General features: G+C 41.3%; 1 protein-coding gene across 1 annotated transcript in view; it reads left to right on the top strand.

The window, feature by feature from the left end:
- LPAR3 (lysophosphatidic acid receptor 3) overlaps positions 1–23,446 on the top strand; it is a 79,871-nt gene extending 56,425 nt beyond the window's left edge. Inside the window, exon 3 of the mRNA XM_049618480.1 lies at positions 21,661–23,446. Coding sequence (XP_049474437.1) covers positions 21,661–21,989 — 329 coding nt within the window. The 3' untranslated portion in view covers positions 21,990–23,446. The remainder of the gene's footprint in view (positions 1–21,660) is intronic.
- Positions 23,447–24,352: the final 906 nt, after the last annotated feature.

Here is a 24,352-nt window from a genome sequence, read left to right on the forward strand (position 1 = left end):
GAAGAGATTCCAGATTTAAATAGCTGTCAGCAGAGTAGAATGATACGCCCAAACAAGCAAGAACAACATTTTATAAGAATAGATCTGGTCATTAGGTTTAAATAAAACACATACATGCACACATTGTTTGCAACTACACAGCCACAGAGGTAAGGAAGGCCTCCTTTAAAAAAAATAGTGCATGTTTGGGGAAAAAAGGAAAAAGACCCAAGGGTTTTTACTGACCAGAAATGCCGTCATGTAGAGGACATCACGCTGTGTGGTTGCCCAAAGGGGAATATGGCCATAGGCATATTAATCAAATGTGAAAAATCCAGTTAGGGAAGAAATTGTATGCTTTCTCTGGATACAAGTAAGTCCACGGGGGTGCCATAATGCCAGTCTAAGACATCACATTTGGAGAGGACTATTGTCAGTGTAGTCCCACCTGTAGGAGGTGACTGGGGTTTTGAAGGATCCATAACAGATGAAGGAATTGGGGGAGTGTCATCAAATAAAGAGAAGCAAGGGGGACAGAACTGTTATCTTAAAATATTTTAAGAATTGTTAGCTGGAAACAAAATTATATTTCAGAGGTTTGGAAGTTAAGCTAGGGTCAAGGGTAAAAGTTACAAAAAGGATATTTTAACTTATTTTTGGAGGAACATTATAAAAATTCGAGCGGTTCTCCAATGGAGCTGGCTGTCTAGTGCACTGAGGCGAGCTCCCTCTTGTTGGAAGTGTTAGGTAAGTATTAGGTGACCCTCATGTCTGGTGTTACTTAGGGAGTCTTTCACTACATAGGAAGCTAGATAGACCCACTTTAAGAATTCTTGCAAGTCTCAGAGTCTGTGACTCTACCAAAAATTTTTATTAGGTTTACCTACTGATGAGCTTTTTTCATAAGTATGGGAGAATAACTTGATCTCATTTGAAGTACGCACAAGCATTAACTACTTTACTTGCATGGATATGTATCATTTGCAAAAAAACAAAACCATCTTGCCAAAGGGTCTATGAAATCCATTATCTCAGGATGGGCTAATTAGAATCGCCAAGCAAACAAGATGATTCATAATAAAACCTCCATACAGTCAAAACTAGGAACGGTGAAATTGGGGTTCCAGGATACGGGAACATTACTCCTGTTCATTTATCTTCTCACTTGCTATTGGCTCCCTCTTAGTGATCTAGGAGTCCAGTTTGGCTCTTTTTGTATTGAAAAGTCTTTGTGAGGAACCTCCGTACTGTTTTCCAGAGTGGCTCTACCAATTTTACATTCCCACCAGCAGCGCACGAGGGTTCCTTTGTCTCCACATCCTCACCAACACTTGTTGCTTCTTGTCTTCGATTTTAGAAGGACTGTGTTGTACACATGAAACTAATGGAATATTTTGTGTCACCTATACCCAAGTAAAAAAAAAAAAAAATTAAAGAAAAAAAAGGTCGTCTTCTTCTACTTGGGCAAATATCCACATGTATGTTTACACCATTCTTGTATCCACTTATTTGATCATTCACTCATTAATAAATACTCAGTGCCCACTTCACGTCAGGCACTCTGCTAAGAACTAGGGACACAAGGGGCGCCTGGGTGGCGCAGTCGGTTGGGCGTCCGACTTCAGCCAGGTCACGACCTCGCGGTCTGTGAGTTCGAGCCCCGCGTCAGGCTCTGGGCTGATGGCTCGGAGCCTGGAGCCTGTTTCTGATTCTGTGTCTCCCTCTCTCTCTGCCCCTCCCCCGTTCATGTTCTGTCTCTCTCTGTCCCAAAAATAAATAAAAAACGTTGAAAAAAAAAAAAAAAAGAACTAGGGACACAAAAGTAAATTGGCTTAAATATATAGTCCAGTAAAGACAATGGGCATGAAAATGAAAACAAATATTTGCAGCATTGCTGGTGCCATAATAGAAATATGCTGAATAGTTAGGGCTCAGCATGCTACTCCTGCCATTCACGTCTTTTTCACTTGGTTCTTTCTGTACAGCTATGTTCTAAAGAACTCACTTTATTTAATGAGTTAATTAATTTATTATTTTTTTAAACCTTTTATGTTTTATTATTTTTTTAATGTTTATTTTTGAGACAGAGAGGGACAGAGCATGAGTGGAGCAGGGGCAGAGAGAGAAGGGAGACACAGAATCTGAAGCAGGCTCTAGGCTTTGAGCTGTCAGCACAAAGCCTGATGTGGGATCACATACCCTGAGATCATGACCTAAGCCAAAGTCATCAGACAGTTAACGTAATTAATTAATTAATTAATGTATTTATTTATTTATATTTATTTATTTTTAAATGTTTACTTATTTTTGAGAGAGAGAGAGAGAGAGAACATGAGCAGGGGAGGGGCAGAGAGAGAGGGAGACACAGAATCCAAAGCAGGCTCCAGGCTCTGAGCTGTCGGCACAGAGCCCGATGTAGGGCTCGAACCCACAGACCGTGAGATCATGATCTGAGCTGAAGTCGGACATTCAACCAACTGAGCCACCCAGGTGCCCCACATCCTTATTTATTTTCTTAATGATTATTTTTGAGAGTGGAGGCAGAGAGAGAGGGAAACACAGAATCTGAAGCAGCTCCACGCTCTGAGCTAACAGCACAGAGTCCAACATGGGGCTCGAAATCATAGACCATGAGATCATGACCTGAGCCGAAGTCAGATGCCCAACTGCCTGAGCCACCCAGGCACCCCAAGACTCACTTTATTTTAAAATCCTCTGGGATTACTTAGGGAAGAACAGGACTCTTGCATCTCCTATAACTCTGCTACCTTAGTATCTTTTTCACTCTTCTGAGACTCTTGAGTTTGATTTTGACCATCTTTAAACCTGGAGAAGAGGGTCGGTACAAGGATGGCCAGCACATCGAGTCTCACTCTATGCCAAGCACTTACCTGTATACTTCATGTGTAATCAGTCATTTGGCCCTTAGGGCAACCCGAGGAGGTGGTATTCTTATTATCTTTGTTACAGGTAAGGGAGCTAAGGTATAAGTGGGTTAAATAAGTTTCATGACAAGTGCCCAAGGGTACCTAAAAGCAAGTGGTAGGTCTTGGATTTGAACCCAGCAGTCTGTCTCTAGAGGCCAAGCTGTGAAAACACATTCATATTATCCCTCTGACCAGTGCCATTGTGGATTTTCCAAATATTAGATCCCAAAAGGTCTTTCCTAGAGCAATAATAAGAGATAATGATCATGACAGTGACCCTGTGCCAAATGCTGCACTGAAAGGCCTTATATTCGTTCTTTCACTTGGGCCTCACCAACATCATGATGGGGATTTTATTGCCTCTGTTTTACAGATGAGGAAGCAAGGCTTAAGTTTAAGTAGATTATCCAAGTTTACCAAACTACTAAATCCTTCAGTATATGTGTATCATTAGGTAACAATACCGAGTAGTCATTTTACACAATAATAAACACATTTGTTTCAGTAAAATAAAAAGGTATGTTGAAAGAGGAAGCATTTAATGTTTTTCCTGGGGGTGACTAAGGGATAAAAATGGCATTTGTGTTATTTGAATATCATGACGCTTTTAGTTCCATAGCTGGAGTGAGACGGTATTCTGGACTTTTTTATTTGCCCTTTATTGAATTTAGGGTGTTTGGTTTGTAAAGAGACGGTCTAATTCAAGGAGTCCTCTAAACTTTGAGCGATCTTTCTCATTATCTATATGTGATTTAGATGTTTCTTCTTCACTGATTAACAGTTTATAAATTATTGATTGTTGTTTACACATTTGGACTTACTAATCTCATTTGATTACTAGGATAGTAAAAGTAGCTTTTTAAACAGAGGATTCTTTCAACAATGACGTAATGTGGCTTATGTGACTTCTATGAGTTGGATCAACCCAAATGCGGAAAAACATGAACTATAAGAAGAGCCGCAGATTCCTCTGTTCTAGGTTATAATAAACCATCCCAATTCAGAAAAGGAGTCCTTAGCTTTCCAGGTACCTGTGATGATAACATGGCTTACAGTTCCTTTGGGTGAGATGCACACTGGGAGTTGTCTCAGCTTTCTGTTCTTAACAGCACCAAGGTGCCTGATCTCAAAGGTGTTTGGTGTATTTATATACTAGGCATTTAGCCAGGGGCTGGGGGACAAATGAAGAGTGTTCTTCCTCTCTAATAATTCCTGCATTTCCATGATGCACCCCTTGAGTCCTCTTCTCTCCATCAGGTCTTCAATCACCCCAACATGTGGGGATTTCTTCTCTGAGTTCCTGTATCATCTCCCCATTCCATTCATTTGCTGTGTGTCATTTACTGCCTTAATGGTAATTATTTTTATCTGCGTGCCCTTTTTGCCATACTAGAGAGCAAACACTTCAAGAGCAGGAACTGCATCTTATTTGCTTAACTCTTACTGCTGAAATGAATAAACGTGTTAATGATTACAGGAAGACACAAGAAAGGAAAGAGAAGAGCTATTAAAGACAGCGTCTCAAAAATCCTATATAAAATTATAGCCATGCCCTACACAAATCTTTTTTTTTCTGTTTTACCCTGAAAAAAAAAAAAAAGAACATTAGCATCTTGTATAAGTATTCTTAGATGGGGAGGAAGCACATTTATGATTGGCCACACAGATTGGAACCACGATCATCATCCTCGTCCATAGGAGAGTGTGAAGACTGGTTAGGTGATACTGCATTGTTAGCACAGACGGTCCTCACATTTAAGTTTGCTGCTTGCTTTCCAGGATAAAGTTATATAAACTAAGTCTAATTTTCACTGTCTTAAGAGGGAACTCTGTTCCCACCCAATGGCCTGGAATGTTCAGTCTTTCTCTAAAGGAAATTTTTACCAGCAAAAAAGATTTTTATCTTACCAACTCTAAATTAAATATTCATATATAACATAAAACAAGTGTATGTACTTAAAGTGTGCATGTATACGCATACGTCTGTGTACATACATTATACAGGGTAAATAGAGTAAGAAATTCTATGTTTTAAGGTTTAACTTAGTTTATTTTCAAACACAGAGTGTAAGAGGTATATGGAATTGTGGGAAAGGAGTGAAGGAAGGGTCTTGAAGAAATAACCAGAAGAAACAGATGCACCTCTAACCCCCTTTGTGGGAATTGGGGGGGCCTTAGGCAAGGCAAGGCTCACACTTTGGGTGGAGACTATTGGGAGTTATTTCACACATTAGCAAGGGTAAAAAGGGTATAACTGGTCAAGAATGAATCAATGAAACATCACTGCAAATCAAATTGCAGTAAGCCTAGTAATAATTACCTACAAAGTAACCAACTATATATGGGTGAAATGGGCTTTTAAGAGTAATTCAAAGCCACATATATCAGTTGTGCTCCTGGCAAAGTTTATTATCAATTCCAGCCAACAAACTTGCACAGTTTGGGAAAAGGCTATTGAGTAAATTCATAAGGAGGGTCTCCTGAGGTGCTGTAACCTTGAGCTTACCTTGATGGCACAGAAACGTGATCAGGGCTGATTGCCTGAGATATGTTCTGTCTGAAACCAGTACATGGGGCTGAGTCATTCTAAGTGAAAACCCAGCAGAGAGAATATTTAATTTTCTCTTATGTCACCTCTGGTTACTGTCTGTGACATTCCAACTCTCCTTGCTTGCTTGCTTGAAAATTGAGCACCTACTAAGCATCCAGTCCCGATCAGGTGTCGGAAACCCAAGGTGACTGTGGCAGCATTTCTGCCCTTCAGGTGCTCTCTCTAGCTGGCCATGGAGGGACAAACCGTTCATGGTGTCTGATTTGACAATAAGCATGTGGAAAGTACCATGGAAACATGGAATGGGGAACATCTGACTCAGCCTGTGGGGAGTGTCTGGGGAAAGCTGTGAAGAGCAGGTGACAAATGAGCTGGACTTGAAAGAATAAGGAGGAGGTCAACAGGCAGTAAAGGTGACAGAGGCAAGAATATGAACAAAGCATAAGTGTCACTACTGATTGCTTCCTTCCTTGCCCCCTGTGGTTGGTCCTCTCTTTTAATTACCAAGAGGTTCAGATACTTAATACCTGGCAAGTCCAGTTACACTCAGAGGTTGCCTTTTGCACAGAATCAGAACATTAGAGACCTCCCAGCCACAAGAACAGACTGAGCTTGACCAGGAACTTTTCTGCCTAGGAATTGCATAAGGTACTTCTGGACATCCCTGGCTCTGGCGACATTCTTTCTCCTGAGATGTTACCACTTTCAGTCAGATTTCAGTAAAGGTGTTGCAGGTCCAAGGACCATATTATCTCTTTAAGGTGACTTTGGTTTAGGGCTTAACTCCAAGAGCAAGTATTTTTCTCTCATTTCCAGATTCTTACAGGATACCTTAATGACATCTGCGTGTACTTCTTACAGTGTCTGTCTTTCCTTTCAGTGTTATCTTTTTTTTTTTTCTGTTTCCATTTGGCATTTACTAGTGACTTTGTTCCCTTTAAGTGATTTCCCAACATTTAAAAAAAATTATTTATTTTTTAATTTACATCCAAGTTAGTTAGCATATAGTGTAACAATGATTTCAGGAGTAGATTCCTTAATGCCCCTTACCCATTTAGCCCATTCCCCCCCCCCACAACCCCTCCAGCAACCCTCTGTTTGTTCTCTGTATTTAAGAGTCTTTTGTGTTTTGTTCCCCTCCCTGTTTTTATATTCTTTTTGCTTCCCTTCCCTTGTGTGCATCTGTTCTGTGTCTTAAAGTCCTCATATGAGTGAAGTCATATGATATTTGTTTTTCTCTAATTTCGTTTAGCGTAATACCCTCCGGTTCCATCCACATAGTTGCAAATGGCAAGATTTCATTCTTTTTGATTGCCGAGTAATACTCCATTATATATATATACCACACCTTCTTTATCCATTCATCCATCGATGAACATTTGGGCTCTTTCCATACTTTAGCTGTTGTTGATAGTGCTGCTATAAATATTAGGGTGCATGTGCCCCTTCGAAACAGCACACCTGTGTCCCTTGGATAAATACCTAGTAGTGGAATTGCTGGGTTGGTTGTAGGGTAGTTCTATTTTTAGTTTTTTGAGGAACCTCCATACTGTTTTCCACAGTGGCTGCACCAGCTTGCATTCCATCCTTCCAGTGTTATCTTTTACACATATTCTACGTAGGTCCTCCTACTTTACTTTGCTGTATACATAAGCCACCCATTTCCTCGTATTCCTTCTATCAAACTTTGCAGATTTGCTCAATGCTGACTAGGAATATGTTTCCAAATATTTTTTTTTCTTTTTCTGATGGCACAGTTGATCCATTATAATAAGTTATTAGGTTGTACTTTACCAAATATTTTTTCTTGAATAGAAGCCTGACTGGTAATGGTTTTTCATAATTTCCTATAGGTCTATCCCATTCGGTATTACCAAATTACATTTCACATGACTCTACAGAGTCTATCAGAATTAAAGGCTTTTCCTTTCCAACAGAAGGATCCCTAAGAAGCCATTCTCCTAGTGGATGGTCATCAGATTTTTGGATTAGTGGATGAAAATTAAGACTTGGGTTTGTATAAAATCTGGCACTTTGCACATTTGCCCTGAGTATGAGAGTCTTTTGGAGTATTTGTTAAAGATTCAGGTCTTTGGACCCCACTCCAGACTTAGAATCAGAACCTCCATAAAGGAACTAGAAAGTGCTGTATACATGGAATGTGCCTGCAGATGAATTCAGTGGGCAAAGGCCCCACTTTCATGTTTACTTTCCAGTTGGGGTGATGGGCAGTTAGTAAATCCGTCAGTCAACCAGCCAACAAATAAAGATCAGTGCAGAGAGTGATACAAGGAAACCAATATTTTAGGGAATGGCTGGACTGGGCACAACTTTATTTGTCACAAAGGAAGACCTCTCCAAAGGGCATACTTGGAGCTGAGAACTAAACAATGAGAAGGAGCTGGTGAAGTCAGGACCAGGGAAAGAGTTCCTGTCCATCTTGTTTACTTCTGTGTCCTGGGTAATTAGCACTAACATTGGCTCCTCTTGGGGCTCAATAAATTTTTGTTGGATGATACATACACACACACACACACACACACACATACACACATATATACACACATATATATATGTATATGTTATATATGTTATATATATATACACACACACATGCTCTTGTGGGGAGGAGAAGTGATCATTTGGGACCTTTTGGCTCAGTGAGTATAGTATGTCCTCCTTTTACCTGTTCCTCTTGCGATTAATGTAAAACTAGTGGAAAATGTTTTTTAATTAACACTGCAATAATAAACCTCACATTTTACAGAATTGACTTTTATTGGTTCTCCTTCAAGGGTTATGACACGGTTTTACCATTTCATGATTTTCTCAGACTCTTACTGTGCTTTTTTCTATTTAGTAAACTATCTGAAGGTAACATGGAGTGAAAATCCTATTAAGAGATTTTTTGGGAGAGGCAGTCTTGACCTTCTTGTTTTTCAGCTACATAGGATCAGTCTGATGGCATTTCTCGCAGTAGAAATCTAGTGCATGTAGATATATTTGTACCCAAAATAGAAACAAAAATAGGTTTAGTGAGAGCTTTTTGTAACAAAAGATATGCTCCTAGCGAAGAAATAAAGACGATAATGAAAGATATAAGGAAGAAGGTAAATAGCACTTGGCTCATGCTGCCTGGAGATTATCTTTGCTAGGGTATTTGGAAATACTGTATATTTTGTGGTTTTTTTCTAAGTGCACACATGTTCATACACAATGAATGCTTAACTTCTTTTTAATCAGAATGAATTCCTACTATACCCATAGTGTTTTGTAACCCTTTTTTTTTTGTAAATTCAACAATACATTATGAACATCTTCTACATTGATAGTATTATTTTCAGTACTGTTATTGTTTATATCAATATTATTTTCAACTCTTTCAGTGTTTCAACAAGATTGTTTTTAATATATCAAAAATATTGTTTATGTTGAAAACAAGGTAATAATACCTACACTGCCATAGGGTATTCTTAACATTTCTGCTACTTTAAAAACTCAGTCCATGGTGACCCTGTAGAGAACAGGGTCAACTTCAACTCTTGTGAAGACCGTCAGGCAGTATGCTCTTACAGTATCTTGTGCACACCCTGCTTGGTAATCAGTTACTCCTCTGTCTCCTTTGTCTTGCTATTCCCAGTGATTAGCATAGTGCTAGCATAGTGATTAGCATAGCGCATGACACTTAAGTGCTCACCATACATTAATTGAATAAACATTGGTATCTGAGAGCATTCTGGGCATCCTCACCTAGACACCAGTTTCTGCTGGAATCATGTAACATGCACCTTAGATTTACCATAAAATTCTCTTTCTCACTTGGCACCGTAGAGAGCATCCGTATTTGCTTTTCTGTTCAGTTACTTGGGACTACACATTGGCCATGACTGAAGGAAGGTCTGCGTGCAACTCAGACTATCAAATGTGAGGGCCAAAAGGAACCTTGCAGGTCATTCTAGTCCAATTCCATTAGTATACAGGTAAAGAAATTGGGAGCAGAGAAACATAACGACCTTTTAAGAAGCATACTCTAGGGTCTGGATTCGGATTGAGATCCCTTACTCCTTCATGTAGCGAGCTTTTGGTAAGTACTGTATATATGGTGCTTGGCTAAGCACTGGGTATCCCAAGTTGAATAAGACACAAAAGGGATCTTGAGGATCAGGCTAGCAGGGCAGCCAGATGCGAATAGGACCGAGCATCATAAATCGCGTGTGTGTGAGTACGCGTGCATGCGCGTGCACAACAGCGACTGAAGTGTTCTACCGGATTGTGTTTATGAATTGCCTTAGGAAGCACAGCAGGGGAAATAAGCAACACTGAGTAGTCAGAACTACCATTTTCTGGGGAGTTTCTGTGTTGGACACTCCATGCATGATCTCATGACATTTTCACAAAAATCCTGTCAAATCAGTATCATTCCATAGCTTAGAAACTGGTAGGAGGCCCAGGAAGGTGAATGGATTCGCCTGTAGTCAACTCAGTGTCTGCTTAATCTCCAGCCTATCCTCTTTTTACTATAACAGGATGGTTAAGTGGGTTTCCTCCCAAAGGCAAATTCCATCTGATTGCTAGAGGCAGCTTAGAGCTGTGCTGTGAAGGAAGGATTGGAGGCCATATGTGGATTCAGAAGCAGGTATTGTGGTGGATTAATGATGGCAGCCAGGGGCATAGGAAGGAGGGTGACGGCTCTTGCGTCATGACGTTGTAAGTCCTAAGCCATAACATGCTGTTGCTCTTCCAGGCCCAACTTTCTCTAAGTCAAGTGCTGCTCCTACTAATTCCTGTTCCCTTCCTCTGAATTCAGAATGGTATTTTGTGCCATCTGGTATTTCATCCAGAATCTCATATTCTACGCAAGTCAACTTTTCTATGCAGTGTCCCATACTTTAGAAAGTGTTCAACCCTCGTTTTGAAAATGTTCAACCCCATCAAAGATACTCCTTTAACGTCCTCTCAGAACCCCGCTCTGTGCTAATGACAGTTTGTGTGATAAAATATTCTATGCCTGTAGCTTAATAATGTTAACATTTTTAGGTAGGGTGCAACAGAGACCTTTCTAATCTGAAGAAATGACTCCAGCAAGAATTTCAGATCCTTGGGCAGACTAGTTGGGATCTTTCCATCTTTAAAATCATACCAAGCAAATAGCTGTCACTCTCTCAATACACACAGCTGACCTCACACCTTTTCTTAGATGCTAGAGAGTTCTTGATATACTAGTGAGGTTCTGAGGTATTGTTAGTCCATACATATTATGCTTAAAGCGGAGTCTGGAGGTGGAGATGGTGTTTCTTGCTTATTCAGTTTATGATTTCCAGCTGTGGCCCAGAGTTAAACACTAGAATTAGGTCTAGGCTGTGGTTCTAACTGCTATGTCTCTCCTTTAAATTTTATCTCGTCACCCCTGGGCACTGAGATTTTCAGTTTTCCAAAGCTGGCCACAAATTTAAAACAAGTGTCTAAAACCAGTTGTTAGAGTCAAAAGGCCAAGCAGAAGTGACAATAGTGTTAAATGAATCATTTGTGGAATGCTTAACTGCTCATCTTCTATTTGAAGTGTCTTAGCGTTTTCTTGCTTTCTGTAGTAAAAATAGGTTTACTGAAAGTACATCTTTTCATTCCTTTCACATATGTGACAATCTATTTTCTGAATTATTGGATTTCTGAAACACTGTGGCGAAACGAATATGAATTTAGAGTCAAACCACATCTGGTAGTGTTAGTTTGAGATCACTGAACAAATTACCTGATGCCACAAGAGCATTCCCACTTAAGTACTCTGTTAATGTGTGACTTGAACATTATAACACTTCTGACCAAGAATAGCTTTTTACCTTAAAGTTTTTACTTTAAAAATTTCTTTTCAAATAAGAGGAGAGCCTCCCTTGGATGAGGTTCGCAACCGTTTATGTAGAGTTGTAATTTTCTATTTTAGTAAATCAGACAGCCCTGTGGCTTACTAGGTTAGCATTATTGCCTGTGCCCTGCCACTTTTTCCTGGACTGAAAACAAAGAATAACAGACTGAACATATTTAAAATACATCCTCCTGTGTGATGAAATGAGTAGTCCATGTGCCAAAGCACAACAATTCGGTGTGAGTGATTGCTTTAATTGGTATAGATTTTTATTTGTGTGCCGCTCACATGTCAGGATTTTTTTTTAATGGCATGTGTGATTTTTTTTTTAATTTTTAATGTTTGTTTATTTTTGAGAAAGAGAGTGGGAGAGAGAGACAGAGCACCAGCGGGGGAGGGGCAGAGAGAGAGAGGGAGACACAGAATCCAAAGCAGGCTCCAGGCTCTGAGTTGTCAGCACAGAGCCCGACGAGGGGCACAAACTCCCAAACCATGAGATCATGACCTGAGCCAAAGTCAGATGCTTAACCGACTGAGCCACCCAGCCGCCCCTGCACGTGTGAATTTTTAAACAGAGGAAAATATGGCTACAAGCGTGACTAGCGGAATAGAAAAAACTATGAGTCCTGAAGAACAGGTTTCATGCAACTTGAAGTCTTTGTCTTCTGCACATCCTTTCACGAAAACCCCAAGAATGTTGAACTATCTTAAGTATAGTCCCGTGAGGGACCCTTCTTCTTAGATGGACTGGTGTTCTTCCTTCCGATGTCCTGTGTAATGTGGGGGTGAAGTATTAACCAGAAGGTTTTTTGAGGTATTTTGAAAACTTCCAAAGAAGAGAGGAGGGCTGTTATAGACTGTCTAACATGATATTGATTAGGGACTTGGGAAGATCTTTTATTTCACTTGTCACCAATATTTTCATTTGTAATTCTATCTTCCTAAGTGTTAGACATTCCTTAATTTGATATTCCTGATTACCTTAAATTGCAGTCATTAAATATCATTTCAGCACTGTAATTGCATATTCTAGTATATGATTCACTGTACTTTAAAAATTAACATTGAACTCATGATACTGGTTTTTGAGTATGGCACTGAAACTAGTTTATTTAATTACCAGAGGAAAGCTCATTTATAGTCTAATTGGACAATTAGCGAGTCTCTTAAACAGGTACTGAAGGAACATAGTGCCTCATTAAAATAAAACCTAATTGCTTCTTGTCAACGTAACTGACCTGTCACTCGGCAATAGAAGGAAATTAGATTTGTTATGCAAATGTAATCATCATGAAAATGTTCACTCTTAGTAGCTGGCACATGGTAGGTGATTGCTTAGTAAATATTTATTAATGGAAGGACATATGGCCAAAGTTGCCACCCACTGCTGGTGACTCCTAAGTCAACATTTCAATTTGGAGCTCTCAAGCTGCCGACAGCCTTCTACACGTCTCTGGCTGGAGGAGCCACGGGTAGTCCACACACCAGATGCATATAAAACCTGTCTATATAAGACCCTGTCTCCTTCTAAACCTGTCCCTCTGCTGCCCCCTCTGACTGGTTATCAGAGCCACATATGACCCAGTCACCCAGATTCTTTCCTCTCCCTCTGTTCTCACATCCAGCCCTCCTTACCGTCTGCTGATAACCTTCTGCTTCTGTCCATCTCCGCCAGCACTGCTCTTCCCATCCTTACCATTCTCGCCTGAACTGTAGCCAGTCTTCAGGGGAGTCTCCAGGCCAGGCCAGTGGGTCTCATGCTTGTTACAGTGAAGCATTCCCCAGGGAGCCGGCTCAACCTGAAGATGCCCAGATCTTACTTTCATCAGTTTCTCACTTGGTAGGTCTGGGGAGGGCCCGGAAATCTGAACTTTGAAGAGCCCCTACCCCTGCCAGGTGGTTCGGATGCAGACTTTGAGCTCCACTTGTCCATCCCCAGCACTGAAAGCTTCACTCTAAAATGTAAGACGTATCCATGCCCCTGATCAAAAACCTTAAAGGAACTACCATTCTGCAGCAGTCGTTTTCAAACAGCAGTCAGTGGGGCTCCCAGGGGTGCCTCAGTGTGTGTACATGTGTGGAGTGGGGGTCGTAGTGTGAAAAGGTACATGGGTTCTGCTGTGAAGGGCTTTACTCAACTCCTTCTCACCCCCTGCTGCCCATCTCTGTCTTGAGTCAGAGGAGTTTGGATTTTGAACTTTGACAAGAGGTTTCCTTTGGGAAGTCTGACTTGAAAAAAACCGCTGATCTATAGAAGTGGTTTTTCCTTTTTTTTTTTTTTTTTTTAAATCAGGACCCACAATAAGAACTAGTGTGCATTCTATATTATGGCCCAGTTCACGCACACATTTTTGTGTGTAACTGAAACAAGTTTCATGAAACATACCCTTACTATACTTGCTGTACTCTGATGTTTTCTGTTCTGTGCCATTTCATCTTTTAGAAAATTGCTGGTTACAGCCCACTAAGTTGATTTCACAGCTCGTTAATGAGTTGCAATGGAGTCTGAAAAACCTCTGATCTAAGCTTTCTCAATGGGATTCCTTTATGAACCACAGAAAGTAGAGATATTTCTAATCTTCCCAAGGATGATATATGACTCATACCATGCTAGACACTTGAGAGAGAAATTAGTTCATTACTACAATGGACACCTGAGGGCAAAGGCTTATGGGGTCTGATCTTTACAATAAATCCCAACTCCTGAGTGTTTCCCACAGGGCCCTTGCTCAGAGGTGCCTGGTGTGTGTATATGTATTGGGGTGGGGGGTGTGGTATGAAGATGACAGTGAATCGGCAACATGGGTCTGGCCTGTGTCATCTGTCAGACTTTACCCATACTTCCTCAGTCACAGCTCTGGGTTAAAACCATTCTGAACTATTTGGAACTCTCCCAATGCATCATGCTGTTCTCACCTCTGCACTGCTGGTCTTGAGCTTCAACACCCAGCTCAACTGGCTGCCACTTCGCCTGAGACTTTCCGTGACAACAGTCAAAATCATCACACATAGCATCCAGGTTCCCTGCCTGTCAGCCTGTGAAGGGCAGGATTGTACAACCGTTCACAACAGCAGATGTTAACAGCTCATGCAGTACCTGGCCCTGGGAGGGCTCTTACTAAATTTCAGTCACCTTCAACTGACTCCTCTCTGCTGAGTGTGGGGCTTCATACTTAGTCCTGAGAATACAGACTGTGATGAGGCAGATCCACATGCTTAGGGAGCTTACAACAGGCCTGAGAAAGAGGGCATGTGTATTAAAAACTACCTTCAGGGGCGCCTGGGTGGCTCAGTCGGTTAAGCGGCCGGACTTCGGCTCAGGTCATGATCTCGCGGTCCGTGGGTTCAAGCCCGGCGTCGGGCTCTGTGCTGACAGTTCAGAGCCTGGAGCCTGTTTCGGATTCTGTGTCTCCCTCTCTCTGACCCTCCCCCATTCATGCTCTCTCTGTCTCAAAAATAAATAAACGTTAAAAAAAAAAAATTAAAAAAAAAAAAAAAAAAAAAACTACCTCCAGGATAGCCCAGTGCCCAGGGGTTTGCATGAGGGAGTTCGCCCCAGGTTCAAATTATGACTCTTCTATTTGTTGGCTTCTGGACCCAGGACAAATTCTTGAGCCACTCTGAACTTCAAATCACCATACGTAAGCTTGGGATAACGGGTAAGAGTGGCAACCTCACAGGGCTGTGAGTGTTAAATGACCGGTGTGTGTAAAGCCTTGAGCACACTGCCTGGCCCAGAGCTCTCGGGAAATGTTAGAGTGAATGAGGCAGGCAGAGAGCTCAGTGCCACGTGGATGTTGTCGGTGAAAGTGCCACGGGAGCTGAGAAGAAGGAAGGATCACTGCGGACTGGATGAAGGTGGAGGTCCATGGAGGAGGCAGAAATTGAGCTAAGCTTAGAAAGAAAAGTAGACTGTGGATTAGGAGGCAGGAAGGCATTCCCGGCAGGGCAAACCAGAGGGCCCATAGAGGCCAGAGGAGGACTGTGCACGCCTTGCCTGCAGTCCAGCTTTGCTGCTAGTGTTTGTACGTTTATTTACGTATAGGATGTGCTCAAACATTTTTCCAAGTGGAAGCTGAAGATATTCATGTGTAGAGGTGCTTATTTGCTTATTTTAAAGAAATCTGCCCCCCCTCTCTCTTTTCAGTTACTTTTTGCTATGTATCTGTGGAGTCTACAGTTTTGCTCACGGGGTCGGCTTGATTAAACTCTTTGAGTCAGCATAGAGAAATGGTTTGCAAAACCGGCTGTGCACAATTACCCCCCAGGGAACTTTTGAGTCCTACAGATTTCCACATCCCACCCCCGACGTTCTGACTGTTGGGTCTGATGTGGGACTAGGGAATCTGCATTATCAAAAACCTGCCCTGGTAATTTGGATGACCAGTTGGGTTTGGGAACAGTTAGCTCAAAGTATTCATCTCCATAGTTTTTAGCCATACTGTCTGATCATTGTGTCCAGGAAACAAACAAGTCAAATTTGTTTGAATTTTATGAGAGGTTGAAATTCCTAGTCTCGTAGAATGTGGCAATTTTCTACTTGGAAAAGAGTTCAGAAGCCACTTAACCATCTCTCTCAGTTAGGAAAAATCCCTTAACTTTGTACATCTCAGGATGGTCTAGGCAAAGGAGGTAGTCAGCTGAGGGAAGGCTCTCTGCTCACTGAAGAACCGGTTCCCCTGCTAAATAGCTTCATTACTTAGAAAAAACTATCACATCCAAATTTTGCCCCTTTGTACTTTTCCCTCTGTTTCGGGGTGACCTTTTGCCATGGCACAGGGTAAGTCTGCACTTTCTTCTTCTTTTCTTTTTAAATGTTTTATTTACTTTTGAGAGAGAGAGAGAGAGAGACAGAGTGCAAGCTGGGGAGGGGTAGAGAGAGAGGGAGACACAGAATCTGAAGCAGACTCCGGGCTCTGAGCTGTTAGCCCAGAGCCCAACGCAGGGCTCGAACCCACAAACCGTGAGATCATGACCTGAGCCAAAGTTGGACGCTTAACCGACTGAGCCACCTAGGCGCCCCTGCACTTTCTTTTTCTACATGATGGTCTTTCAGGCTTTTGAGGTGGTTAGCACATCATGTCTTTCCTAAGCCTTTTCTTCTCCAAGGGGAACATACTTGATTTTCTTTCCACTGGTTCCCAAATAGACACCTTGGATCCATTCCTATTTGTTAATGCCTGATTAAAAAAAAAAAAAAAGTGTTTAGGACTTGTCCTGACCTCTCTTTGAAAACTCTGCTTATTCCCAGCTGGCATGGTCTGAGCATTGAGTTTAAATACTCAAAAAACATTTGTGTTAGCCTTTTTTTCCAAAACTTTTTGGAACTTGATAGGGGACTGACTGATCTATATTTCCCAGGGTCCATCATCTGTCCCCTTTTTAAGGAATAGGCCAGTTGCCCATCTGTTTGTTTTTGACATCTCCTTCATTCTGTAGGAATTCTCCAAGATGACAGATTCCCAAGGCCAAAACCATTCCTAACATGTTCTTCTCCTTTTAAATTGTTTTGGGGCCCCATAACTAGCTGTCGACCTACATTAACCGCCTCCCCCACCAAAGAACGAACTGCTAGGTAAACCGTGCATCTACCCTGAGATGTGTTTGGTGGGAGAACTTGGCTGCCGAGTGGAGGAGTCAGGAAGCGGCGTGTTTCCCAGGCTTATTGCCCTGTGTGCAGCCATCACCTCAGACGGCATGCCGAAGCACGGGTTCTCTGGCAGCTCAGGGTGTTTCGGCTGCTCCGTCAAAGAAGGCTTGCGTTCTGTTGTTCTTGGAAACAGTATAAAGAAAAGGTCAGCAGATTTTTGTTTCTTCTTACTCCTGCGGCCAGCCTATATTTTTGTTGGAATTCTTTCTCCCTTCTTTCCTCGCGTCCCTTCCTCCATTCCTTCTTTCTTCCCTCCTTCCCTTCTTCCCTACTTTCCTTCCTCCCTTCTTCCCTCTCTCCCTTCCTTCCATCCTTTCCTCCATCCTCCCTTCCTTCCTTTCTCCCTCCCTCTCTTCCTCTCTGCCTTCCTTCCTTCCTCCCTTCCTCCCTGCCTGCCTGCCTGCCCGCCCACCCGCCAGGAAATCTTTATGCTAGCAAACCAAAGAATGACTTAATCATGACATATGCAGCTTCACAGTCAGACATGACATACCGTAAATGGAGCTTCACAGGCTAAAACTGCCCTTCTGCCTTCCCCATCACTCTAGTAATAAGATTCTGTGTCCATTGCTGAACAGCCTAGCATGTGGACAAGAGCACAGGCTCTGGTACCAGGATGCCTGGGTTTAAATCCTGGCTCTTCCATTTATGAGCAGTGTGGCTTTGAACATTTTACCTTGCTTCTCTATGCTCCAGTTTCCTTAGGTTTAAAATGAGAGTAGCATTGGTATTTTTAGATAGTGTTAATAATACTAATTAGGTTGTCATGAAGAGTAAATGGTTAATTCATACAAAATTCTTAGAACATATAAAATTCTTATAATCATTGCTCAATGAAAGGTTTGGCAAGTGTTGATTGAATGAATTGTTTTATGCAATTCAATACAAAGGGAGAATATATATGAGTCACTGCATTATGACAAACAAGGCATCACTTTGGAGATTTATTTAGAGTCTTCAGGTCCCCTGACTAATCTAAACCAGAGTTTCATGCTGGGGGAAAAAAAACAAAAAACTTTTATGATTTAAAAAAAAAATCCCATTTTAAAAACTGTTTTCAAGGGTACCTGGGCGGCTTAGTGGTAAACGTCCTACTTCAGCTAGTTTCATGATCTCACGGCTGGTAGGTTCGAACCCCACATCAGGCTCTGTGCTGTGACAGCTCAGAGCCTGGAGCCTGTTTCTAATTTCGTGTCTCCCTCTCTCTGCCCCTCTTGTGCTCATTCTCTCTCTCTCTGTCTCTCTCTCAAAAATAAACATTAGGGAAAAAATGTAAAAAATAAAACAGTTTTTAGGAAAAGATGTTGGCAATTTACTTTTATCCTTTTTTGACATGTGTATGTGTTTGTGTGAAATATATCATTCAGACAAAATTATATAAGATATATCTACAGTACAAAGAATAACACTTAAAAGAATAAAAAAAACAAAAAACTTAAAGAATACCTGTGTACTTGCCACCCAGTGTAATAGAACGTTACCAATATCTTTAGCATGGCCTATGTGTCCTACCCCAGTGACCCTCTCTCCTATAGAAATAACCGTATCCTAAATTTTATGTTAATCGTCTTGCTTTCCCTTTTGGTTTTACCACATATGGATGTAATATTCGACATCAAATTGTTTAGGTTCGCCTGATTTTAAAAAAACAATACCACAATTAACATTGAGTTTGGTTATCAGTGTTTTAGATTCATTTCCAGTATCTTCTTTTGTTCTTTATTTGTCCTACTTTGCTATGTTTGACCGTATCCACTACCCCCCCCCCCCCCTTTTTTTTTTTTGAGATCTTTTTTTTTTTCCTTTCCTTTGGTTCCATTCTTCCCCTTCCATTGGTTTGGAAGTTATATACTCTATTAAATTTTGACATGCATATTTAACAAAGTATAAAGTTAATCAATATTTTCCCCTCTTTCCCATTAACACAAGGATCTTGGAACCCTCCTACCGGGATTTCTTTGGAATCATGCAATTTCACACAGAAAGGAGTCTTCACATCAAAATTGGCAGCTACAGCTTTTGATGTCTGGTGTTTTTAGTTCTTGTCTCTTGACAACATAGTAATGCTCTCTTGGGAATAGCAGAGAACAAAAAATGTTACCGTTATGGGAAATAGAGACCGTTGGAGCTGGATGGGGCCTTAAAGATTATCTACACTAACATTTTTCAAACTTTCTGACAAAGCCCAACAGTCAGAAATAATATAGTTTACTTCATAACAAATACACACAGAAAACATGGTATGCAAAACTGAAACATTGCATGAAACAGAACTTCCCTTGGTCTGTACATACGCTCTGAGCTATTCCATTCCATTCTTTCATTTAAAAATCCCCAAACTTGTCCAAATCCATTAAATTGATTGCATGCCCACGAAGATGTCCTGGCCCTAAATTTGAAAAACCCAAAACTTGCCTACAGTCCTCAGTTTATGGCTTAGGAAACCGAACCCCAGCCAGATGACATGGGTCTCCCAGAGTCGTACAGTAAGTGAATGTTAGCAGCCAGTCTCTGATCTCTTATCTCCAAGGTCTTTATTCACATATGTCAGCCAGACCAAAAATGATACAGGAGGGAATGAAAAGGGAAGCCTTGGTGAGCTGGAATTAGGAAATGGGGAATTAAACCCTCCTGATAACTCCTAAACATCTAATTTGGCAGATGTCTTTGACAAAGCATCTGATGATAATCACTACTTGGTGAACCCAACTCCATGTTAGGAACCACTTTCCATTACTTCTGACCCCTCACAACCACCCACACAGTCAGGAGTGTTACCCTTCTTTTGTACACGAGGGAATGGCCCAGAGAAGCACAGTGATTTGCCTCATTCATGGAGTTCATAAAGTGAGGAGCTGGGCACACCTTTCTGACCCCAAAGTTCATGGCATTTCACAGCCTTATCCGGCCTTTTTACAACTCTTGACTTGACTTGCCTATTGTATCTCTCAGAATGAAGATAAAGCGACAAGAGGGATACCGTCTAGGACTAATTCTAACCAGTAGGAATAACTAGTTGGTGATATGATTACAGACTTGCTTGTTTATTCTGTCTCCTCAGTAGCACTTTAGCTCCCGGATGCATAGTCCTTGCCTCATTCAGTGCCTAGTACAGTTCCTGGCACATTGTTAGCTCACAATGAATGTTTATCGAATGGATAAGCAAGAACATTTAGAAATGATAAGGACTTTGGGGAAAAGAAACCATATGGAGAATAACTGCCAAGGTTCAAAATTAGATGTTTGATGGTGACCTACTTACTTATAAGCTATCTGATGGTGAGCTGGTTACTTCTCTTGTGCCTCAGTTTCCTGAGGATGATAACAGTGTCTACCTCACAGTGTGGTTCTGTGAATTAATAGAGGAAAAGTATTTACACTAGCACCTCACTCATAGTAAGCATTGTATAAATGTGAGCTGTCACTGTTATCTGAGGTTATGGCAACTAAGGGAATTTTGAACCTATGTCTCATATTTTAGGAAAAACATGTCAGAAAGCTTAGTGGTGGGGCGCCTGGGTGGCTCAGTCGGTTAAGCGGCCGACTTCAGCTCAGGTCATGATCTCGCAGTCCGTGAGTTCGAGCCCCGCATCGGGCTCTGTGCTGACAGCTCAGAGCCTGGAGCCTGTTTCAGATTCTGTGTCTCCCTCTCTCTGACCCTCCCCCATTCATGCTCTGTCTCTCTCTGTCTCAAAAATAAACGTTAAAAAAATTTAAAAAAAAAAAAAAGAAAGCTTAGTGGTAAGCTAAGTATGATCAGATATCTGGCGACTCAGAAGAGATTACCCTTCGTGTGCACTTGGTGCTAAAATTGTGCTAAATAAATTGGCTACAAGCACATTTCTATGTCATCATGAAACAGATTTCTTTCTGACAACAACAAAAACAAAAACCTAATCCAGAGCAGAGTATTAAGTAGATGGCCTATGAATATATCAAAAAGCAGACAGTGCTTTCTGTCAACATAGTTTTATAAAGAATACAATTTGTGAACAGGTGACTTAAGAGACCAGGAGAATGCCACAGATGCAGTGTGTCTTATTGTCAGGAAAACATTCAGAACATCTGATTTAAATTCCTAATGTTTATTAATTTTTGAGAGAGCACGTGAGTGGGGGAGAAGCAGATTGAGGGGTAGACACAGAATCCGAAGCAGGCTCCAGGCTCTGAGCTGTCAGCGTAGAGCCTGAATCAGGGCTCGAACTCACGAGTGGCGAGATCATGACCTGAGCCGAAGTCGGATACTTCTCCTACTGAGCCACCCAGGCACCCCAGAACATCTGATCCAGCGAACAGCAGATGTGTGAGGCCTCCCCACACAGACTCCTGGAATTTGGCCTCGTTTTCTCCTCTGCAAAGTGTGTGTCATGACTGCAGTAGCCTTCTAGTGTGGTTCAGAGAACTGACGGAGAGAAGGTACAAGTAGTGCTTAGCAGGAGGGAGGTAAATGTGAGCCCCTAATTAGGAGCCCCGGGTAAGCCGGTAAGGAGTCGAAAGAGAACATGGTTAATAGGCAAGGACGTGCCCAGCTGTTTGCCTCTAACGAGCCCAGGTCTCAAGTGCTCAGAGGAAGCGTGGAAGTTTGCTTTGCAGTTGTCAAAACAAATCCTTAAGGTCCCTTGATGCCGCTGACTGAAGGCCGGGTGAGAAGAAATCTAAATAAGCAGCCCGGCTTCCTTTTCTGTCACTGCAGGGGCCTTCGTCGTGTGCTGGACCCCGGGCCTGGTGGTTCTGCTGCTGGATGGCCTCAACTGCACGCAGTGTGGCGTGCAGCACGTGAAAAGGTGGTTCCTGCTGCTGGCGCTGCTCAACTCCGTCATGAACCCCATCATCTACTCCTACAAAGACGAGGACATGTACAGCACCATGAAGAAGATGATCTGCTGCTTCTCTCAGGAGAAGAACCCGGAGAGACGCCCCTCCCGCATCCCCTCCACCATCCTCAGCAGGAGCGACACGAGCAGCCAGTATAAGGAAGACAGTATCAGTCAAGGCACGGTCTGCAACAAGAGCAGTTCCTAAGCTGTGGGTGTCCCTGTGCCCACCCAGGCCTCCTCTGGGAGAGGAGCTGTTAAGAATGGCTGCCTGTCTCTGACAACACCCACCTACAGTGTTATTTGAGGTCTAAATTAATCACTGGCAGATTTTTTAAAAATCACTTTACATAGTTTAAAAGCATGAGCAGTAAAGAGGGAACACAGCGCATTTAGAGAAAATGCACAAAAGAGGGAAGACAGCATAGCAGATTCCTGAGTGATGTCCTGTGAACCACTCAGAGGACCATTCTGGGCCCTGCCGCCATCTTGTAGCCATTCTCTTTGTGCTTTAAAAGGATGTTGTTAAAGGGCTTAGACCAAGATAAATAACGATGTTACTTGAGCCACTTGCTATAGCTGCTTGGAAAGCCTATGTAGTTCTTTCTGCATGCATTTAAAATTTTTTAAATGCTTCAGCTATATTTGTTTCCTCAAAGAAACCGTGGCCAGTAGCTAGGTGTTCAATAGGAATCTCAGAAAAACAAATCAGTAAGGGCTCCAGATTAGACTTGATTTTTAAATGAAAGAACATTCTGAGGAAGAAGATTTACTTAGAAACAAAAAAAAAGGTAAATGTTAGAAACTTAGAGCAGAAAAAAAGGCCTTGATGTGATCGCCGAAGTGTGCATGGGTGTGTATACACATCTGTGTGTTTATACATTTCTAATTTGTAGTTACAGACCTCAAGGACAGTGGTAGTGAAATAAATTCACTGGCCATCTAGGCTTTTCAGTCTAGAACTATAGCTGTAGAAATGACCTGTTGTGCTCTAAAAGAAAAGAAAAAGAGGTGATTCATTTGCAAACAGACATATAGCAAAGTAAAAGGTATATTGATAAGTGGGCCTGAATTCCTTTCATATAGGACCATATATGAGCTTGACTTGAGTCCTTATTTTCAGTTAACTCCATACCACTGGTGGCTTGTCGGATTTTAGTATATGGAATAATTTTCACATTTCATATTTTGCTTACAGTTATTGACATGTTTCTGGTACTTGTCTTACATATGGACTGAATTTTGATCTGAGTTCTCTTTTAAAATTTTCACCTTCAAATACGTAAGCAACATGAAAGGCAAGTCAGTAAGAAAAATAAAAAGCTTCAGACACACAGGCTACTGACCAAAGTTTTTTATATAAAGCATTTAGAATATATTCTGATTTTAAAATAAGAATAACTTCAAGGCAGATATTATAATATTTATGTAGTTTGCAAAAGAAGTTTACATTTTTTTTGCTATTGTGATGTAACATTTATGTGCAAGAACTACTTGTAATAAAAGGATTTGAAAAGTCATGCTTTTAGATATAATGGCCTAAAATAGAGAGTATTATGATTTGAAGGTGTAGATGTCACAAACTCCATGTAGTAAGTGGAGTATATCTGAAGCTTATATCAAGAACACCTATAAAATTAAATAAAGAATTTGTTCTCTCTTGTTGAGGTGCATTATTGCTTTGTGTATTTTCTAAGTAAAAATATAGTTTGTGGTAACTATAACACACATATCTATTGCAGAAGAAAAATCAAATTTGCCATGAAGTACATACTCTCAATGTTTTATGTAAGCATCTCGAATCTACAGCTGGCCAAAGGGTGGAGGATTGAAATTGAATCCCAGTCCCTGAATAGCTACTAAGGGATCTTTAAAGGTTTTATTTTGAGGAAAGCACTGTTTTTAGTACCCTGCAGCAGAACGTAGTGTTCAGAATAGTGTCTGGAGGGGATCCAAGTGTGGGAAATTCATGATGGAAATATACAGCTTTTGTTTTTATGTGCACACTCATATCTCAGTGATGGTTCAAGAGTAGAGAGGTCATGCATATTTGGAATTGACAAGTGGCAAGGGTCACAGGGCTCCCCTAGAGCATGGCAAGTGCATCTCTTAGTTGGAGAAAAAAACGAAGAACGAACGCCTTTCCCCTCAAGCCTAGGACCCCAAGCTTACCTGCAAGTCATTGAGATGATGGTTCTAAAAGTTCGACCTAGACCCTTTCAGACCAACCCTTGACTCAAAGCTTGGGTTCCTCCCTAGCCAAACAGGATTCAATTTCCTTAGATTTGTAGCACTGCCCAAGGTGTTCACATATCTCTGTGTTGGTGAGAGGATTTGGTTCTTTGTGAAGACTGCCTGCTTGGAAAGAGAGAATTTTTGGAAATAAATTGGTGAAATTTTTTGGTGAAATATTTTTTGAAGTGAGTGGTAGACTTGGGCCATAATGTGATCTTTAGACGCCCTAAGCACTGAGATGATTATGGCCTCCATTTGTGTAATTCCAAATACAAACAATACTGAACCACAGAATAAATGTAAACCTCTAACAGAGCTCTAATTGCCCTCACAATC

The sequence above is a fragment of the Panthera uncia genome (assembly GCF_023721935.1).
Source record: "Panthera uncia isolate 11264 chromosome C1 unlocalized genomic scaffold, Puncia_PCG_1.0 HiC_scaffold_4, whole genome shotgun sequence".
Classification (NCBI taxonomy): Eukaryota; Metazoa; Chordata; class Mammalia; order Carnivora; family Felidae; genus Panthera; species Panthera uncia.